Source organism: Haliotis rufescens, unplaced genomic scaffold, assembly GCF_023055435.1.
Source record: "Haliotis rufescens isolate VD_foot unplaced genomic scaffold, xgHalRufe1.0.p SCAF_1, whole genome shotgun sequence".
In the NCBI taxonomy this organism is placed as follows: Eukaryota; Metazoa; Mollusca; class Gastropoda; order Lepetellida; family Haliotidae; genus Haliotis; species Haliotis rufescens.
The window spans coordinates 60232750-60255225 of record NW_025963779.1 but is presented as its reverse complement, the minus strand read 5'-3'; the positions used below and the strand labels follow the sequence as shown (position 1 = coordinate 60255225).

General features: G+C 42.3%; 1 protein-coding gene across 2 annotated transcripts; it reads left to right on the top strand.

Annotated features, from left to right (window-relative positions):
• The first annotated feature begins 8 nt into the window (after positions 1-8).
• On the top strand, positions 9-21960 carry LOC124145066. Of its 2 annotated transcripts, XM_046514736.2 has the most exons (14): positions 10-350; positions 2097-2251; positions 3264-3809; positions 4643-4706; positions 10148-10314; positions 10694-10820; positions 11732-11844; positions 14333-14551; positions 15006-15115; positions 16176-16350; positions 17411-17508; positions 17754-17908; positions 18428-18557; positions 20829-21960. In XM_046514736.2, the coding sequence occupies exons 1-14, from the start codon at positions 115-117 to the stop codon at positions 20853-20855; spliced, it is 2322 nt and encodes a 773-aa protein (XP_046370692.1). In that variant the 5' UTR covers positions 10-114; the 3' UTR covers positions 20856-21960. The 2 variants fall into 2 exon arrangements, with proteins under 2 accessions (XP_048254767.1, XP_046370692.1); XM_048398810.1 differs by lacking the exons at positions 18428-18557; positions 20829-21960 and having other exon boundaries at positions 9-350; positions 17754-17912.
• The last annotated feature ends 516 nt before the right edge of the window (positions 21961-22476 follow it).

Below are 22476 nucleotides of genomic sequence, written 5' to 3'. Positions count from 1 at the left end.
ACGAAAACCTTATGGAAACTATGCGACACGAAACCAACATGGCGCATGGGTTGTCTTGAGAATATAGTAACTTTACATAATATTGCAATTTAGCCTTGTTTTAAATTATCAGCCATGTATCTTTGGGGACGCGATCAAGGTGGAGGTAGGTCCGGAGGGAGACCACCGACAAATAACCCTGGACCTGGCAATTCTAATCAGGCCAGCATTTTGAATCAAATGTCTGCACAAGAGAAGATGATAGCAGAAAAGAAGCGTCAGATTCAAGAAAAATTGGCTAAAGCACAAATGAAACAATCTGAAAAATCCGATACCGATCCTGGCGTTCAAATGAAACCAACAATGCCGTTGTAAGTGTGTTTTCTGTGTTCAATAAGTATTTTGTCTTCTTGAGACAATATTATTAAAATATTTTGACATCTGTTTACAAACATCTGTAGTGACATAGTTCAGGTTTGTAAACACATGTATTATTACTCTATTAATGAAATAATAACATTTACCTACATATACATTGTATACGAACAGTACAACTTCAGTAAAAATAAAAGACCTACAGCAATACAGTGTATTCAATCCTGACAGTGACATAGTTAAGGTTTGTAAACACATGTATTATTACTCTATAAATGAAATACCGCATTTGACGTAATAAGCGCCCCGCTCTAATAAGCGCCCACAGTGATATTTGCTTATATATTGGCTAGTGAACAATCTCATTTGGTACCCCTTCCGATTGATCACTGTACATAAGACCTATTTATTCGCGTATAATACGCACTTGTGTGCTACATACACCCTTAATTATGGGAAATTACATTCTGGAAAATTATATCTGTCGTATATAAACATTTCAGGCTGTCAGCATAAACCATTAAATTTATTTTTCAACTCTGTTATTTTTCACCAAAGTAATATTCTAATAAGAGCCCCCTATTACTAATTTTGAGTGCGCCCTGGGCGCTTATTACGTCGAATACGGTAATAACATTTACCTACATATACATTGTATACAAACAGCACAACTTCAATAAAAATAAAAGACCTACAGCAATACAGGGTATTCAATCCTTACAGTTACATAGTTAAGGTTTGTAAACACATGTATTATTACTCTATAAATGAAATAATAACATTAACCTACATATACATTGTATACGAACAGTTCAATCTCATTAAAATCAGATCTTAGTTCTCGCTATCGCTAAACAAGATCTGAGGACATTCCATTAGGGGTCACGTCAGAACGACCTTTCATCCGACCAATCAGACTGTCGCTTACCAGATCATGAAAGTGACAGTCGGAATGTGTTTTCTAATCATGCAACCACAATATATTTAACACGGGGTATTCCGAACGACAGTTACGGGTTTTATGATTATATCCATATTATCTAGGCCATCTATAAGCCATTCCAGCCAGTTTGAAACTAGTGTCGTAAAGCTCGAGAAAGCTGCCATCTGATTGGCCAATGTCGATTTCTTGTCAGTCATTTCATTGGTCGGTCAAAATTCACGAAAGGTAGTTCTGACATGACCCGTAATGGGATGTCCTCAGGTCTTTGTTTAGCGGTAGCGAAAACTAAGATCTGATTTTAATGAGATTGATGAACAGTGCAACTTCAGTAAAAATAAAAGACCTACAGCATTACAGTGTATTCAATCCTTACAGTGATCATGGTACTATTCTCATGGGGATTCAGGGTAAGCACTCTCTAGCAATCTATGCTTGTTGGCAGTTGATAGCGCAGTCAGGCTCAACAGCTTGGTTGATCGCATGTCATTGTATCTCAATTGGATTCAATGATACCCAAAAGGTCAATCACTTTCACTGGATTGTCTCACACAAACGACTGACTGCCACTGGATGTTGCTGAGCGAGGTGTTAAATGTGATAAACAACAAACAAACAATCCTGGTAATTTACTAGCAGTTGCTATTAATTATGAACTATAAGCATGCAGAGTAATTGACTAGAAACCCCACTGTGGTGTAGTCATACTGTCAATGCTACAGCAATGACCAACATTAACCGAGTGTGAACAACACAAATTCTAATAATACTCTAACAATGCTGTACCTTATTGTGGCCTTAGGTTTGGAAGGCGCCCAGGTGTAGGATTAAAGGGTAAGCCAGCAAGGGCTGTTCCTGTCTTGAAATCAGGGGTAATTCCTAAGAAAACCGTTGCAAGTGAACCAAGTGAAACCAGCACTTATTTTGCTGAGCTGACAAGATTGCAGCAAACACCAAGTAAGTATTTCATTCAACTTGAAACAAATATATTATCATTTATGAAGTTAATGTTATCATGTTTACAGAAATGTGACTGTGTACATCATGTCCATGGTATATGTATGCAGTGTTTGAAATTAAGCATGAAACTCGAGGGGCCCTTGTCGTTATGTCTTTATGTTAAAAGTTCAAGATTTTTTGTTTACCGCCAGAAACCATAAATTGTAGGGTCAAATCCCTGTTCACCCCATATATGTTTCTTGGTTTGTCACCACCATACCTGTACTTGTGGGTTTTCTCAAAGTGGTATGCGTCTAGGGCCTGCATCAGACTTTCCTCCCACACGAAGCTGGCACAACATGATATACCGTATTCGACGCAATAAGCGCCCCGCTCTAATAAGGGCCCACGGTGATATTTGCTAATATATTGGCAAGTGAACAATCCCAATTAGCACCCCTTCCGATTGATCAATTTACACAAGACTTATTTATTCGTGTATAATACGCACTCGTGTGTTATATGCACCCTTAATTATGGGCAATTTAATTCTGGAAAAATATATCTGTCGTATATGAACATTTCAAACTGTCAGCATAAACCACGAAATTTATCTTTCAACTCTGTTTTTTCCACCAAAATAATATTCTAATAAGAGCCCCCTATTTCTAATTTTGAGAGCGCCCTGAGCGCTTATTACGTCGAATACGGTAACTGGAACACTGTTCAAAGTGGTGTTAAACCCAACTCAGTCACTCACTTGACAAGAAATATAAAGGTCTTGTAAATAAAGTACCCTACACCATTTCATTACTTTTTGACAACCCTCATATATCTTGTACAATGTTGTAAGGACCTTGAAATTAGTAATTGGGGGTCCCCTGGACCCCCTGTTTGAAGGTCAAGGTAAAACCCAGGCTTTAACGTAACTGACAGTAGTGTAAAACAACGTTCATTTGTTCCCTCTCTTCATTGATCTAATGTATCATGTTTTTTAAATGTGTAGGAGTAACTCAAAATTTTCCAACAGTGGCAAATACAGCAGTTCCAGGAAAAAAGGTGCAGAGTGCCGCACTCCTAGAGGCCGTCAGGGCTCGGGCCAGATTTGGTAACATCACCGGAGAAAGTGAACCACCTCAACCTTCCCCACTGCCCCGTCCACAGCCAGAAGCGCATTACAGACGTGAACGATCACGATCACGATCCAGGTCAAGGTCAAGGTCACGGTCAAGATCTAGATCTAGATCTGGATCAAGGTCATACAGCCATTCCTCCAGTAGTCGTAGCAGGAGCCGGAGCCGAAGTAGAGGGAGGAAAAGAAGCCACAGTAGTAGAAGCAGTAGTAGAAGTAGAAGCAGGAGTTCTTCCCGAAGCTCTAGTTATTCTCGTAGCAGGAGCAGGAGCCCAAGTCGTCACAGTCGAAGCAGGAGTCGTGATAGGTATCAGCGTAGCCGTGACAGAGATCATGGAGGATATCGAGGTCAGGGCAGCAGAGACTATGGCAGGCAGATCAGCAACAAACAGGATAGATACCAAGAAGCGTATGATCCTTCTGCACCCACTGAAGATAGTCCAGGTTCGATATACTTTGAAATATTTGTATAAATGATAGTGGTGGGACGATACAGCGATGCATCAGTGGATCATGATTTTTTACTTCTCGATACAAATGTCAATCACAGTCGCTCACCAAGTAAAAAACATCATTTCTGACCATAAATGTTTGCTTTTATAACTGTTCCACTAAACACTAATAAGTAGTGCAAGTTAATAGTGAAAACATAAATATTTTCATTTGTAGTGCCATACTTGACACTGCCAACTGTAAATCGTCAGTGTGCCAGGTATTTGGCCATCCTGTCTATAAAATAGATGGCTTACACGCCACAGATAAGAGCAAATGCAAGTAACGTGATACATATCAGATTGTGAGTAAGGTATTGTGATACGTATCGGATCTCACAAATGGTGTATCGTCCCAGCCCTAATAAATGAATACCGGTACTTGCAGGTACCAGCTTGCATTTAAAACTTAAAATAACCACAAACAAACATTTGTCATTGTTATGAGTTTTCAATCTACAATTCTATCTCATTATTTTTGCAGCTGTGACATGATTGCTGGTTCTCATGTAAAACATCTATACCACTCAAAGAAAGTTAAGGGTCACCTGATTCTCTCATGTTAGTACAGTTACTCAGTTATCATGGCATGACACATTAACTATAGTAGTATGAAAGAATTGAGTGGTCCATAACTTCTTTTGAGTAGTATATGTCACTCAACAAATGTTTAGGATTTTGTAGGCTGTTTGCTGTGCTGGTAATGATGTGGTTTTCTTGAACATGTTGAAGAAGGCAGAGTTTATTGAAACATAGTGCTATTTGGATTTTATGTTTGTTTTTCAGTTAAACATGAAAAATTAGCTTTTGGAGATCCAGGAAAAAACTCGCCTGTGATGCCAGTAGCCTTGTGAGTAGAGACATGTAGCGTTTACTTTATTTTGCAATGAAAACAGTGTTATACCAGTTGTACATTTATGAGAGTAATTTCGTATAATTCTTCTCTGGAGGGACTCATTGCATTTAATTTCTTGCATTTTATCCTTGTGACGGACCTATATTGATTGATATTATTATTAATGAAAAGATTAAAGAAGAAAAACCATCGTAGTGACTTTATTTGTGATGATATAGAAGACATTCTATCACAAATTATCATAATTACATTAAGTTATGCGTTACCACTGTTATACCGAGGCTGTTGTCTCCCACAACTGCTGCTATAGCGAAATCTACCACAGAGATCTCAATTACCTCATACGGCAAGTGCGTAGCCACCTAGCTGCCATGTGACACCCTTCACTCTTGTGTCTTTGCTTGCTCTAGCAAGACGTACAAAAAGACTGCTGAAGCGTTCCTGTTTCTCCGACCATTCGGTGATATTTATTACTGTTTATTGTCTCTAATAAACTGTGCTTTTACGGGGCGTTGCTGTAACTACGCTTGGAAATATTTTTCCCGCCAAAAGGAAATTTTTTACCGCCCTTTTTTCTATATACTTGCGGGGTGTCTCGTATGCACGTTGCGTCTTACGTTCCCTTGTTCTAGTATGTCCTGGGGCTTTTGCGGTGCAGGGTTCCTTGCGGGGACACCCGGTGCGCCCAGTGGGAGGGTCTGGGGCCTGCGACGTTCGAGTGCTACAGGCTGTATTTGCAGTCTGTTTCCACCCCTGATGCGGGTACCACCTCCACGGCTGCGGTGGATCCCTTGGCAGCCCTTTGGCTGTCCGGGGATTCCGTTGCTGCATTACTTGCAAAACTTGTGGACTCCAAGCTGGCGGCCTTATATAAGGATAGGCCGCTGGCTGTTCCGTCCCCGGCCCCTTCAGTGGCAGTGGGTTCGGACGCGGGGTCCACCGGTACGGTGGCGGCTCCCGTGGTCACCGGTCCTTCCCCTGAATTGTTGCTCCCGCTATCGGTTAAGGATCGCGTGGCCATGGTTTATGACCTCTTTGAGGACATGCCTAAGCCCCTGCTGGTACCGTGGGGAATCAACGGCTCTGTAGGTTCCGCCGAGGTATTTGATGAGTCTTCCGACGAGGCTTTCCCCGCATCAACCTTGCTGCGCGGGATCAAGCCTTCCTTGGAGAAAGCCTTTGCGGCGGCCTCTGGTCTGGGTCTCCCGTTGCCTCCCCCATCATGGAGAAAGGGTTCATTCCCGGTACATGACCTTGCCTTTCCCGAGGCTGGTCCTACCGCGGAGGCCCATGTTGAGCTGTTGGGTGTCCGTGCCCCACCGGCTGCTACGGTAACGCAGGCTACCTTGCAGCAGCTGGACACCCTCGCTCGGCACTCAATGCTTGCCATGTCTCATGGTGACACTTACTTGGCTGCAGTGGCCAGTCTGGTCAAAGGTTCTCCCATGGACCGAGACCTGCGCATTTATAACTGGAGTACGTTGCCGGGGCTTCGGCCTTTATTTCTGGCACATACCATTTTATGAGGCGCAAGTCGTATCTTGCCGCCTTCGGGTTGGACGCTGCCAACCAGGAAGTGCTCCTTTCGCAGCCTTGGTCTGCGAGGACCCTTTTCAATAACAAGATCCCTGGGGTTCTGAAAGAACAACAGGCTGCTTCGTCTGCCGAGGCCTCTCGGCATACTCTTGATCTTGTTGGGTCCCTGCATAGTCGCCTGGGTGCTGCCCCTAAGCGGACTGCCCCCCAGGATGCTGCGGCCGGCAGGTCTAAGGGGTCGGGTCCTTCTTCCTCCGGGAAGAAGCCCCCCCCTGAGGGCTCCGGTAAGGGCTCTCAGCAGCCCTTTCGTGGGAAGAAGGGGAACTGGGGGAAGCCCAAGCCGTCTAAGGGCATACTCTTGATCTTGTTGGGTCCCTGCATAGGCGCCTGGGTCTAAGGACGGCAAGGGCCCCTCCAGGTGACTCTCACTGGAGGGGTTCGTATGCCGACAGTGCCAATTTCAGTTGGCCCGTAGGCGAACCCGAGTCACTCAGCCCTGGACAGTCCGCTCCCTGGCTGTTCACCCGGTTACCCCCCCCCCCCCCTAGTGGGGTTCCTTCACAGGAGGGGTGTCAGGTACTTTGCGTACCTGGACGACTCGCTAGTAGCTAATCGGATGACAGACGTGCTGTCTCGTCCGCTCTATTTCGCACTTCGGCTCTTGGAGCAATTGGGGTGGATTGTCAATCTCCCCAATAGCGAGTTAACCCCCTCACAGAACTTGAAGTTCATCGGAGGTCGGTTCGACACGGTGACCCATTGCCTCTTTGTCCCCCCAGACCAGTGGCACAAGATTCAGGTGATGATTACCAAAGTCTTAGCGGTGCAACAGACTGTTCACGTTTGGGAACAGCTGTTAGGGCTACTTGTGTCAGCCCAGGACTGCGACGACCGGGGTCATCTCCAACTCCGCCCGCTGCAACAGTTTCTAATACAGTTGTTAGCACAGGAGGAGAACAGTGCGACCGTCGCCCTCCCGGATCGGCTCCAACCGCATCTGGAGTGGTGGACGGTCCCTTGCAACGTCTTATCAGGAGTCTCTATGCGGCCCTTCCGGGCCACGTTGAACCTGTATACAGACGCCTCTCTAGTGGGCTGGGGCGCCCATCTAGAGGGGGAGGTGAGCTCGGGGCTGTGGTGCGTAGACGAACTAGGTCTTCACATCAATTGCCTCGAGTTCAAGGCAGTGATCAACGCAGTCAATCACTGGAAGCATCGTTTCGTCAACGCCCGGCTCATGCTGGCGACCGATAACACGACGGTAGCGTCTTATGTGAACAAACTGGGGGTCACTTGCTACTCGATCTCACGTTGGAGTTTTACGCTCTGGTGGACAGTATCCTGTGCCAGGTACGCGCCTGTCACATTCCCGGTGTGCGGAACGTACTGGCAGACGCTCTGTCGAGGCCTCGGGACCCGAGCCCCATGGAGTGGATGCTCAACCCAGTAGTGTTTCAGTGGCTGTGCGAACGTCTGGGTCGTCCGATGGTCGACCTGTTCGCAACCAGGTTCAACAATCAACTCCTGTTGTTTGTATCACCAGTCCCGGACTTGAGGGCCATCGATCACGATGCTCTCGCATTAGACTGGATGGGCATGGCGCTTATGCTTACCCGCCAACAGCGTTAATACCACTCATTCTAAGCCGGCTCCAAGGAGTTCGCTGTCGAATGTTGCAGATCGCACCCATGTGGCCGAACAGATCGTGGTTCCCCGACTTGCTGGCCCAGGTTAGCAGTCTCCACTTCCACTGCCTGTGAGACCAGATCTCCTGATCCACCCTCACACCTGTCAACTTCATCCAAACGCAGGGCAGTTCAATCTGCACGTGTGGATGTTGTCACCGAGCGACTGAGGAGTAAAGGTTTTTCTCGTCGGGCGTCTCGGTCATACGTTAGTATGCATCGTAATTCTACCCAGAAGGTGTATAATGCACGTTGGGCTATTTTCACGAAGTGGTGTTGTAAACATCACATTCATTCGCCAGATAAGGTATCTGTGCACGATATTGCTCGTTTCATGTCTCACTTACAAGAGACCCGGAAACTCTCCGGGGGTTCCATTGCCAACTATGTCTCTTCCGTTGCTACATTACAGGACGTTGCTATGGGTACCAGTCTCCAAAAAGAGCCAGTGATTCGGGGTATTATCAAGGGTTTCAAACAGCAAGATCTTAAGAAAGGCCGCCTTCGGTCACCGGCCTGGGATCTTTCCTTAGTGTTGAAATCACTTACGGAAGCTCCGTATGAACCCTTGGGTAGTTCTTCGTTTCGGCATGTGACTTGGAAAACATCATTTCTCCTCTCCTTTGCCACGGCGGCACGTGTGTCTGAGATTCATGCACTCGATGTCACTAAAGAACGATTCGATAGGGGCGACGAAGGAGCGGTCCGCCTGGGCCTGCTCATGGGCTTTGTCGCTAAGAATCAGAAATTTGGCCAAACGGAGAGAGAATTCAGTGTAAGATCACTCAAAGAAATCTTACACCCTGCTGATACTGAGGACAGATCCTGTGTAACCCTAATCGGACTGCTGACATAACTCGCAACTCGATTGCGTTATGGCTTTGTTCTGTCATCAATCTGGCGTACCGGTCTCAGGGGTTACCGGTTGTGGGGTCAAACCCGCACGAGATCAGGGCGCTAGCGGCAACATTTGCCCTACACTCTAATATCGCTGTTCACAGAATATTAAGAGGTAGTTACTGGCGTTCTGACCCGATATTTGCCAATCATTACCTCAGAAAGGTTTCTGATGAAGACGTGGAGGGTGTGCACCGTCTTGGGCCGCTGATCGCGGCACTAGTGGTCATCTAAGGGGTGTGCCCAGCGCAATTCCGAACTCCTCAGGCTTCAGACCTTGCACGGTGGTCAATCTGGGTCTTCTCCAATGTTCCCACCGCCGTGGGTACAGGAGTGAGGGTCCCGCAAACCAGCGCACTCACACCACAGGTGAGGAAGGCTTTTATGTATTTAATTGTCTGTCGTGTATCCCAACCTTGTGATGCATGCTTACAAATACTGGAATTAGGTCACGCGCTGAATGCATACTTTATGTAGGCTTGCTCTGGGATATACAGTCCGAATGAAATTAATTTCCCTCTTTTCGACTGTTTAACCTGATCTAAGATTTAGCTCACACGGATACTGTGTTCTCATCCGCTGCGGCGACAAATACCTGTCCAGTGGGGCCGTTTGGAGTCACCAATCGTTTGGCAAAGACGATTGAGCCTTACGGTATGCGCTTGACAGTGCTTTGGTATTCCTATAGGGTAACGCCGAGCTAGGAGCATGCTCATCCAGGTTCGGGTTGTAGGTGCTCCCCACCGCCAACTGTGGTAGTCAGCCTCGGTATAACAGTGGTAACGTATTATTTAATGTAATTTGTAGAATTTTCCTATTCGGAATATTCTATAAGTAATACGTTACCACTGGGCTGATGCCCGCCCGTCCGTCCCCCGAGCACTTGCTCTCGCTAGAGACAAGAGTGAAGGGTGTCACATGGCAGCTAGGTGGCTACGCACATGCTGCATGAGGTAATTGAGATCTCTGTGGTAGATTTCACTATAGCAGCAGTTGTGGGAGACAACAGCCTCGGTATAACAGTGGTAACGTATTACTTATAGTATATTCCGAATAGGAAAATTCTACAAAACTTATATCATTCTGAATGTTCTATAATCTACTTGTGTCATTTGTCTATGGAAAGTAACTGTGCTTGTGTGGATTTGGAGACAGAATAGGTCCACAGCCTAATATTCTTATTGTAGATATTGGTGATGTGTGCCATTAGCCAATTTCTTGTCTGGTCCAGACTAGGTTGTCCCCTGATAAAGGTGGAAAATGTCTGACGTACAACCATATTCTCTCACTCACTCACTCACTCACTCCGTGTTTCAGCTCAGTTGGTCATGGCACTGGTAACATCCAGCACAGACCAGCACAAATGAGCCTGCAAGCACCTGCCCGCCCAGACATAGGGCAGTATGGGACACCCATCGAACCGGTGTTGAAAAAGGAGAAGCTATCAGATGTTTTTGACCTGCAACCTGCATCTCAAGCTACAGGTAGATGTGTGGATCAGTATTTAACAGTGCTCCAGAAAATCTGAAATTAAGTAACTGACCAAATCACGCATACAGCTAACAAGGTTCCATCTGTCATCATGTTTTAGGATAAAAAGAAAAGAAATTGGAATCTCTTATTCATATAGTTTGATCTGTTTGAAAAATAACATGTAGGACAACTTAAAGTAATTGGTAAAGATGGTAAAGTGAACGACTACAAGAATTAATTCATGTCAGTGTGAGCCATACTGAAAAAGATGGACAGCGCTGTTTGCATTGTGTCGCAAGTGATACAAACTGGCAAAGTGCTGGCTCTTTATTAGCTACAACACACCAAGTATTGTGAGAGGGGGCTAGAGTACTGATAAGGGTCTTCTAGTCTTACCACCAGACAACCCCATCACACGTGAGGCCTGTGACAGGCTGGCAGTGCAGATTGTTGAGGGTGGTCCAGAACTGGAGGAGGTCTTCAGAGAGCAATACAGAAGTCAGCATGCCAAATACTAGTAAGTATTAAGGAGGGCATAGTGAGTCCTAGGTTTGGTCTGTGTAAGTTTCATTATGATTTAACCACCTCCCTGGTCATGTGGATAAAGGATCTGTCAGGAGAGCAGTTGGCCAAAAGACGTTAAGAGATGGTACTACTTGTTTCCCTGCCTGGTGATCAGCATTAAGGGACTAAAACAAGTACTGGTCGGCTTGGAGTCAGTATACTGTGTCTGAATGTAGAATCCATGTTAAATACTATCTCAGTGACATAGCACTACAAAATCAGCATTAGTCCAGACTAGTACCATCACATGCACACAGAGTCACTTTATAAGTGCAATAATCTTGAATGCTGTTAAACCACATTTCACTCCACATCACCTTGATTGTGTTTTGTGGAGTAATCTTTGTGTTTTATGCTTGGGTGTGCAAAATTAATGTCTGCAAGATTGCAAAACGATTGACCAGCTGTCAACTGTCTAGAAATTCCTGATTCACCTCAGTTTAATCCTTTGTCAGACCCTTACCTTTGCTTGTGGGTTTCTCCTAAGTGGCTCATGTTGATGACAAACGTAGTGGGTATTTTCTCTCCCATTAAGCTCACACACCATTTTGATTAAATGCTACTCAATGGCTCACAAGTTGATAAACTTGGAGGTTTGATAAATAGCTGGATTCTTATGTATGTAGAAACATGAAGCAAAATTAAATTGCTATCCAGCTTTTGTTTTGATCATGTTGATCTTTGTACGCGACTCCTTATGGGATGTCTTCAGATCTTTGTTCAGCGGTATCGAGAACTAAGGTCTGATTTCAATGAGATTGTGAATTTATGTGAAAAATCATGGTGAGATCCTTGTTTTTAATATCATTATTACTTAAACATGTTAAATGGAGTATTTAAAGAAAATTAAAAAATTTGTTGCAGCTTTTTATATGACACCTCATGTGAAGCATACAAGTATTTTCATCAGAAAATCTGGGAAATGTCCCGACTATCCACAGACACAGGCAACGCAGCGGACACGGAAGGAGACAGAGGTGGGTTGCATGTGTCCACAGATGCATCGCAAATACAGTGCATACAGGGATAATATCTTAGAAATATGGAACTCTTTTGTGACATGTTGCCCCCCACATCAAGCTGACATGCTGCGATATACCTGGAATACTGTTAAAAGCGGCATTAAACCCAGTTCACTCACTCACGCACCCACGTTCACTCAGATCATCAAGAACATGTTGTTCATGTACTGTACTGTGGTTTTGTTGAATACCCCAAATACCTTGACATTTATCCTGTAGACACTCCCATGCAGGACAGGTCCCCAGCACTGCATGCTTATTGACAATTGATTCATCAATCTCTTCATCTCTGGCAGGCTGCCTAATCGTAGTACATGATTCACTCACTCAAATAATGGCAGTTAGATTCAAAGATAATGTAGATGGATGTTAAAGCTTTTTTGCCTATTTTTATTGGCTCATGTCAAACTAACATGACATAGCTTAGTCAGAGTATAAAGAAGATGTATATCCACAGAACTATCTTCCTTATGCATTATACCAACTTCTTAGAAGTTAGGTATATGCTGTCTGACTCTCTAGGATGGGGCCCTGCTTTGAAATGTTTTGGTCAAGACTAGTCAAGGTCAGCATTCTGTTTTTTCGTATAACATGGTTCTATCATTGTCAGTTTTGGAGGCATGGTTAACTATACAGGCATGGGACTTTATATTTATATGTTTCTTGGGATATTCTACCACAAATTAAACTGTTGCATTTACATCAAAGGTCAAGGTCACTTTTGAGGAACTTTTCAACAATAGTTGCAATCATATTCTGGCACAAATATTATTAATATCAGAGGATATCCTACAATGTTTTATTCCACATGAACCAGTGGAATTCCTTTGGCACATGCAGTGAGAAGGTCAAGGTCATCAACATGGCTATATCATTGTCAGTTTTTGAGGCATGGTTACCTCTCTACAGTCATTAACTTTTATATTTGCATGTGTCTTTATGAATCCTACCATATCTAAAGTTGGTACTACCGGTATGTCTGTAAAAGGTTATGGTTTCCTTTGAGGTTATTGTAAAACATGGATGATATTTTATGTGTCAAGTGAAATATCATGTTTCTCTCATCGAGGGAAATTACTTTTTAAGTCACAAATACAAGGGATGGTGAACCGTCCCTGTGTGTTAGGTGTGGAGAATTTACATTTCAAGGCTACGCCACTCATGAAAACATCTCCTTTCCCCCTGTCACTCGATGAGAGATATGTGATATTTCATGAGACACATGAAATATCCCATTTATCATTCACTTTTTGTGTAGTTTTCTACCGGAAAATTAAATTATTACATTACAAATGTAAAACTTTGAAATGTAAATTCTCCCTACCTAACACACTGGAGTCTCTTGTTTGCAAAATCTTAAAAAATATAAACAAAAGTATCAAAAAATATTTAGGGCCATGAAAATTCTTTATTATACATTTCGATATGATAATATATAAAAAATCAACTTTAGAACAAATATTCTTAAAAAAGTAGGAGACCATTGCTGGAGTGAATGAGTGAGTTGGGTTTAACGCCGCTTTTAACAGTATTCCAGTTATGTGATGGCGTGTCAGCTTAATGTGGGAGGAAAGCCCGAAGTGATGCAGGTCTCAGATGTTTACCACTTCAGTGAAACCCACGAGCATGGGTATGGTGCTGACAAACCTAGAAACATAATCGGGGGGGACCGGGAAGCGAAAGAATACACGCTGGTCAAGAAACAAAACATTTTCAAGAGAATTACAAATGGCAAGAAGTGATATTGACTCCATCAATAACCATCTGTCATTACTATCAGCGAAGAAACTAACAGGTTTGAACCACTAGTCCTTATAATGATAACATATAGCAAAACCCTTAAAAAGGGCACATTTCTACTAGTCCTTATGATACCTTAACTACTGGGCAGTTTGGCAAGGACTACAGGACTAGTACCAATTTCTAACAGTGACTTTGCCTTGTCAATGTGGAACTAACGTAAAAAGGATGTCAACGGGCTTGACACCAATGTTAAAAGGAGATAATTTGAAGGGAGGTAACTCTTGCATGACAATTGTTCCGTCAAAGTGTAATGTTCACTGTAGTGAAATATTTAGTGCCATGTTCACTGCAATGAAACTATCACTTTTCTAAATTTCAGAAAACTCAGTCTTTCACACTGAAGTATATATTAAAGGGCTGCATCAGTTATTCCCCGTTAGTGTTGCAATATTGAATTTTAACTTATATCATGATATATATTCCCGAGACTTGGGTAATTGTTAGTTCTTTATAAGTTGTCTTGATTAAGGTCAGGTCTGGAAGTAACATTTTTGGACTGAAGTACATGATGGTATATTAAGACTAAGCTTTGAGGAAGTACAGGTGGGGCAAGGGTCTGCTTGTTTTTGCAAGTAAATGCAAACACCTCTAGGTTACTCATTTACTCACTCACTAAGTAACATCATGATTCTGTTCACAGAGGGGACAGAGGACAGGAAGCAAGTAAGGAGGAAGAAGCGTAGTCGATGGGGTGATGATGCTGGTGCTGCTGTACCGCCAACCTTGCCTGTACCAGGTCTTGCTAATCCTGTTCTGGGTGCCCCTGGGGTGGTAAATCCTCAGCTAGGGGCACCAGGGTTAGTTACTCCCCAGCTCGGTGTTGGAGGCCTTATAAATACAGTTGTCCCTCCCATGCAAGGTAAACATTTTATGATGGATCAGTGGCCTTAGATAGATAGGAATTACAACGTACAATACACAATCATGTAACAAATATTTGTGTTGCTTCAAATGTACAGGAACAGCTCTGCCATTGAACCCTGAACTATAGGTCTATTAATATCCCATTAAACCAGACAGTGTGGTTTCCAGTGAAATACATGTCAATTTTCCGAAATAACAAATCGTTGCTTTGGCATAATGTTATATATAGTGGTTACTAACAGTTGTCCAGCAAGCAGGGTTCTGGATATACTGGCCCAAGACTAACAGGGTTGAACTGTAGTTAGGAAATTAATTGATATTGTTAGTTGTCCATAAACCTACAAAGGATGTTGTCGGAAATGTAACCAAAGAACACTATTAGTGGAGTTAATTATGGCCATTGAATGCACTGTGGGTGTGCACTAATGTCTCCTGTGACCTGCTCCCAGCCATGCCGGCCAGACATGTGATGCCCACCATACAGGACTTTGCCCGCAAGATGGTCGGCAGTGACGACATCTCCCCTGAGCAGCTCAAACAGATCCGGGAGCAGCAGGAGGTGAATACTGTAACAACACTGAACATACTGTAACAACACAGAACAACACAGAACAACTCTGAACAACACAGAACAACTCAGAACAACACTGAACATACTGTAACAACACAGAACAACACTGAACATACTGTAACAACACAGAACAACACTGAACAACACAGAACAACACAGAACAACTCAGAACAACACTGAACATACTGTAACAACACAGAACAACACTGAACATACTGTAACAACACAGAACAACTCTGAACATACTGTAACAACAAAGAACAACACTGAACATACTGTAACAACACAGAACAACTCTGAACATACTGTAACAACACAAAACAACACTGAACAACTCAGAACAACACTGAACATACTGTAACAACACAGAACAACACTGAACATACTGTAACAACACAGAACAACTCTGAACATACTGTAACAACACAGAACAACACTGAACATACTGTAACAACACAGAACAACACTGAACAATACAGAACAACTCAGAACAACTCAGAACAACACAGAACAACACAGAACAACACTGAACAACACTGAACAACACTGAACAACACAGAACAACTCAGAACAACACAGAACAACACTGAACAACACTGAACAACACTGAACAACACAGAACAACTCAGAACAACACAGAACAACTCAGAACAACACAGAACAACACAGACATGATAGGGGGTACAAGCTTCACTCTTGCAAGTTTCCATCGACCTGCCCATCACTGAATCACAGGTTGTAAAGTAACCTTAGACAAGTGACTTGGTTTGAAATATGCCTCTGTTCACACAGCAGTGAATAGTAATGTGAACACAAAACCTAGCAGCTGCAGCACTGCATGAACAGGACAAAAATGCTACCTATGCTTACATTTTTTATTAGTTTTATGCAGTTGCAACTGGTAGTACAATTGAAGCTTGATTGCTCTGTATTACAGCTAAGGAGTCATAATGACCCCAGATTTAAGAGGCTAGGGGAAACCCTAAGACAGAGTTTACTGTTTAGTTGTTTCACTGATAATGGGTTAACTTGAAGCGCTTGTTGTCAGTTGAACAAGATGTATGAGCTGATCCTGGCACAGAAGAAGGCAAAGGAGGCTGCGCTGATGGCTGATCTGCCGGGGATGAAGGTGAAGCCCAAGTACGAGTATGACTCGGACGAGGATGTGGAGGGGGGTACATGGGAACACAAGAACAGGAAACTTGAGATGGAGGCCACCAAGGGTAGGTTGAGCAGGGGAAACACCTTCCTGGTACCCATGCAACCGAGGAAACTACCATTCAATATCCTGTCTGAGCTGGACTTTCTTCAGACACTGCTTCAACACATGTAATGTTTCTCTCTGAAAGTAGGAGCCAAACAATTATGTTTTTTCCAACTCATTATTTTCATCATTTCTGGCAAACCCTGAGGTTTTTGTTTTTTTCCAGTGACCTGTGAAGATCTGGGTTGAGAACAGGTCTTCAGCAACCCATGCTTGCTGTAAAAGGCAACTATGCGTGTCGTAAGAGGCGACTAACGGGATTGGGTGGTCAGGCTCACTGACTTTGTTGATACATGTCATCGTATCCCAATTACATAGATCGATGCTCATGATGTCAATCATTGGATTGTCTGGTCCAGACTCGATTATTTACAGACCACGATCATATAGCTGGAATACTGCAGAGTGCGGCGTTAAACAACAAACAAACAAAAAGATTTTCCAGTAATTTCTAATTTTAATAAATAATCCCAGGTTCCCCAGAATATGTAATACCGTATTCGATGTAATAAGCGCCCAGGGCGCTCTCAAAATGAGAAATGGGGTGCTCTTATTAGAATATAATTTTGGTGGAAAAAAACAGAGTTGAAAGATAAATTTCATGGTTATGCTGACAGCCTGAAATGTTTATGTACGACAGATATATTGGGATTGGCTAATTAGGTTGGTTCACCAGCCAATATATCAGCAAATGTCGCCGTGGGTGCTTATTAGAGCAGGGCGCTCATTACGTCGAATACGGTAGTTGTCCCTGATATGTGAAGTTGGAATACTTATGGTTGCTTCATCTAGTGTTCAGTTGGGAAAGTACATTCTGTCTTTCATCTTTGACTGACAGTAGTTTATTTGCGTAAAATCTCAAGCATTGTGATCTGGCTATTACACTATTGGATAGGTAGTTTTCAATTATATTTGCATTTATTACCATGTCTGACATACGATATCATCTCACAGACAGTTAACATGATGTAACCACTCATTATTGAGCCAAGTTGAGATAAATTGGCATTGTTTACCAGAATGGGCAGAACAGCTGACAGATGTAAACAGAGGGAAGCATTTCATTGGAGACTTCCTGCCTCCCCAGGAACTGGAGAAATTCATGGAGACTTTCAAGGTATCACTTGCATTATTAACCAAACCAAGTATTAATGTTCTCCTGATATAACATTTGATATTTTCAAGGAAAAGCGTTTGTTATTGTATTTGAACTTCCATAAGGGTCAGTGAAGGATTGTAAAAATGCAGTAGCATGTCTTGTTCCCAGATGGATCTGTAAGTGTCATAGCTATTTTCATCCTCATGAATACTGTAGGAGTCCCAAGCCGAATGTATCCTGTACAATGTGTACCTGTGTTGTAGGCACTGAAGGAAGGCCGAGAGCCTGACTACTCCGAATACAAGGAGTTCAAGTTGACGTGCGAGAACATCGGCTATCAGATGCTGCAGAAACTGGGCTGGAAGGAGGGGGAGGGTCTCGGTAACGAGAACCAGGGCATCACTAATCCTGTGGGAAAGTAGGTCACTTTGTCACCCCAAGCAAACCTTACAGTAATAGTTGCAGAATAGACTATTGAGACCTACTCTTTGGGCTGTTGTTGAAGATTGAGGAAGGTAGATTATTTATTGAAATATAAAAGTTGTCTCCCTTATCTGACAGAGACCATTGCTGGTTTTTATCTATTGTTTGTTTTTTATTATATACTCTGTCATGGGAATTTTGCATATTCACACTTACACATAAAATGTCCATTTCTGTAGACTGGTGTTTGAACCAAATAGAAGTTTCAGATATACTTTTCTATGAGATATGAGATCATTTTCTTCAGCAAGAGTGAGATTTAGGCAACTAATGTGTGAAGCCCATGCTTGGTGTCCTCTATCATGATGTGGCTATATGTTGGTCAAAAACAACTCTTGGTCACTGTTTATCACCTAAATGTCTTATTTTTTGTTTGTAAATATGTTAGCTGATTAACATGAAGCTAATATTAATAAGGCTTCTTGATGCATTGCTGTGATGTTGTATTGTATAGAGGCCAAACTGCCGTGGAAGGGAGAGGCCTGGGCATTGAGAGGCCAGCCGAGCTCGGCAGAGATGATGATGAGTTTGATGCATATAGGAAGAGAATGATGCTGGCATACAGATTTAGGCCGAATCCACTGGTGAATATATCTTCATTTTCCAGATTTTCTAAATAGAACATTTGAAATAATAAATCATTTAAGTTGAATAGTGACAGCAACATGTCATCTGATTACACATTGCAGTGCGCAAGCATTTACACACATCCTTTTAAGAAAGAATGCTCGATGCTTGACACTGGAGCTGAGTATCACCTGGTATCTTGCAATGTGATTAGTATTATATAATGGACTGACGATACTACTGGTATCACGATACACCACATCGAATAGTAAGAAATGATGAGCCGTCATATAGCTGGAATATTGCTGAGTGCGACGTCAAACAACAAACAATGAAGAAATGATGAAATCAGTGAAATACAGCTCTTAAACCTCTTTCTTCATTCATTCTTTTATGATCTCAAAATTTTTAACAAAGAAAACCGCAAGAACACAACAGTTATAAATGAAGGGATGGTTATTAAATGTAACAGTTAGTCGGCGTGTCCCCAGCCACCACAACTTTGTGTTCTTTCATGCTTACTGGTGGCGCTATGCTACTTCTGCCATTATGGGAGGTATCTCTATTGGTTTCTGTTCTATTTATAGAGTACCGCAATATCACAAACTGATTAATTCAAGTATCTTGTGTACCTAAGAATCGATGATATTGTAGTTTTCGGTGAATTGTTACTTGACATATCTGGAGCAGTTTATCAGTAGAGATATCTTGATAGTATGTGGATTTGGTAGGAATGTCAGTGTATTAGTGGATTAGTAATCTTCGTTTGGTAATTGCTTCATGGGTGTCCTGGAAACAAATACTGGGATGAAATCACGTTAACACCTGTGAGTTAAGCCACCTAGGATAATTAGCAGTTCCTGAAATGGGACTATGTTAGGTTTTATTGGAAATTGACCTCCACCGGTGATTTTTCTTATGCCTACAACACAAAGATTATTGATGTTAGAATTATATTTGCATGGACTTCTACAAATGGCCCTGAGAATTCCTTTGTCACATGTCATGGTATGGTTCAAGGTCAAATGTATAAAGATTGACAATCTTGCTAAAACATTTGTGGTTACACTTGCCCAAAATGTATTACCGTATTTGACGTAATAAGCGCGCAGGGCACTCTCAAAATTAGAAATAGGGGGCTCTTATTAGAATATTATTTTGGTGAAAAAAACAGAGTTGAAAGATAAATTTCGTGGTTTATGCTGAAATGTTTATATACGACAGATATATTTTTCCAGAATTTAATTGCCCACAATTAAGGGTGCATATTACACACGAATAAGTAAGTCTTGTCTACATTGATCAATTGGAAGGGGTGCTAATTTGGATTTTCACTAGCCAATATATTAGCAAATATGCCGTGGGCGCTTATTAGAGCGGGGCGCCTATTACGTTGAATATGGTAATGCATGTATCATAAAACTTGAGATATACCTTTTCTACAATGTCCAGTGTCATGTTTTGAAAGACATGGTTATATCATTCTGCGGCATTGTTACCTCAACATGCATGAAACTTTATTTTTGCTTGTATTTTTACAAACCCTACCGCATGAAATGTTGTTGCCATGTCTATCAAAGGTCACTGTCATCTCTGATGTTATTGAGAAATGTGGCTGTATCAGTCATTGTCTGGTATTGCTGCACTCTTACTTGTACAATCCTAAGACTTGGTAAGTGTGTTTAAGACATTGTCATGATTAAAGTCTGGAAGTAATGTTTTGGGGCTGGAAGTAAACAGTGGATATTATATGAGTGCTCATGTCATACCATGTTTACGACACAAGTGTCTAAATACCAGAGGTTAGGCACGAGTGTTGTGAACATAGCATGACACGAACACGAATATAATGTTCTATTTATTACCGAGGAAGATGTCTACGTACAGAGACAAATTTTAGTGTCTATGAGCACAGCAAGTCGCAATGAAGAATGTCGTCAACAATCTTCAAGTATGACGTCGTTTCTAGTGTGACGTCATTCTGACCTCACGTCACAATAAGATTCGAATGACATCAACAATGCCATCCGGATGCCGGAAACAATACACTGTTGTCTCGTGACGTGACATGACCCTAGGGCACATATGATTTTTGTTAACCCTGTTTGCCCTCGTAGGTAATATATTATGGTAATTATAGACTTTAGAAGGTTGGAAGAGATGTAAGTGACAGGGCTCTTTCCCTTTTTGCAAGTACTTGCAAACACCTCAAGTTGTTATATATTTTTAGAAACTCTACAGCCTGTGACAGGAAAAGCTGATCTAATGCTTTGTGTTATATTTTGCAGAATAACCCCAGGCGTCCATACTACTAAGTCTTCACAGTGGTGGGAGAGGATAACAACAATGGAGGGCTACACAGGCATTGATCACAGTAGTTCATAATGTTTGTCTCAACATTATACAAATGTATTCCAGGTCAATGATGAGAAGAACATTTCTTCTTGATCAGTGGTTGGCTTTCATTAACCCTGGCTTGTGTGGCTGAGTAACAACCTGCAGCTTCAAGATGGTGTACAGCTTCACTTGTGATGCTGGTATTATGGGTACCTGCAGCTCCAAGATGATGTACAGCTTCACTTGTGATGCTGGTATCTTGGGTACCTGCAGCTCCAAGATGGTGTACAGCTTCACTTGTGATGCTGGTATTATGGGTACCGTCAGCTTCAAGATGGTGTACAGCTTCACTTGTGATGCTGGTATTATGGGTACCTTCAGCTTCAAGATGGTGTACAGCTTCACTTGTGATGCTGGTATTATGGGTACCATCAGCTCCAAGATGGTGTACAGCTTCACTTGTGATGCTGGTATTATGGGTACCTTCAGCTTCAAGATGATGTACAGCTTCACTTGTGATGCTGGTATTATGGGTACCTTCAGCTCCAAGATGGTGTACAGCTTCACTTGTGATGCTGGTATTATGGGTACCTTCAGCTTCAAGATGGTGTACAGCTTCATTTGTGATGCTGGTATTATGGGTACCTTCAGCTCCAAGATGGTGTACAGCTTCACTTGTGATGCTGGTATTATGGGTACCTTCAGCTTCAAGATGGTGTACAGCTTCACTTGTGATGCTGGTATTATGGGTACCTTCAGCTTCAAGATGGTGTACAGCTTCACTTGTGATGCTGGTATTATGGGTACCTTCAGCTTCAAGATGGTGTACAGCCTCACTTGTTATCATACACCAAATAAGGAGGTGTAAGATTTAATCAGGTTTTCATATCATTTGTGTTATTTCTGTAAATACTTTTTTAATAAAGAAGTTGTTCATCCATAAATTCTTATCCTAACTACATACTTTTTTATTGTAAGTGTGATTTGTTATGTTATTTTACCCAATAGTGCTCACAGAAAACAATCTCTACAAGTCCTGCCAGGAAAAGGTTGATCAGGAATAAATTTATTGACTAAATTCAACAAGATGTGATTGTAGTCTTTTTTCAATGTTCTTAGATGGAATCTTCATATTGTTCATATTTGTCTGTAAAATGTGTTGCTTGATGCCAAAGCTGTGTGTCTGATCACTGTCATACTGACAGTAATTACATTAAGAGTAGTATAGGTAATGGGGGTTCTGGCTCACTTCCACTAGAGCCAGATTCATATACCTATACCGACACTACAGAGGGAATTTTTTATGTCAAAATGATGATGTGATTCAACGGTCGTCATGATTCGTATTAAAAGAAACATCAATATTAATTAATAATGAATAAAATTTACTATAGCCCACGAGGATATTGGAAAGGTATAGGAGCAATACAAAAATTAGCCACTGCGGCTAAGGTATCTAAAGATGTAGCCAAGGATTGGTTAAAGAAACAAGCGATGTGGCAAATATACTTACCAGCACCGCATTATATACCGAGGAAGAAGTTTGATATTTTTACAACGAATGAAGTTCATCAGGCTGACCTCTTGTTTCTTCCCCAT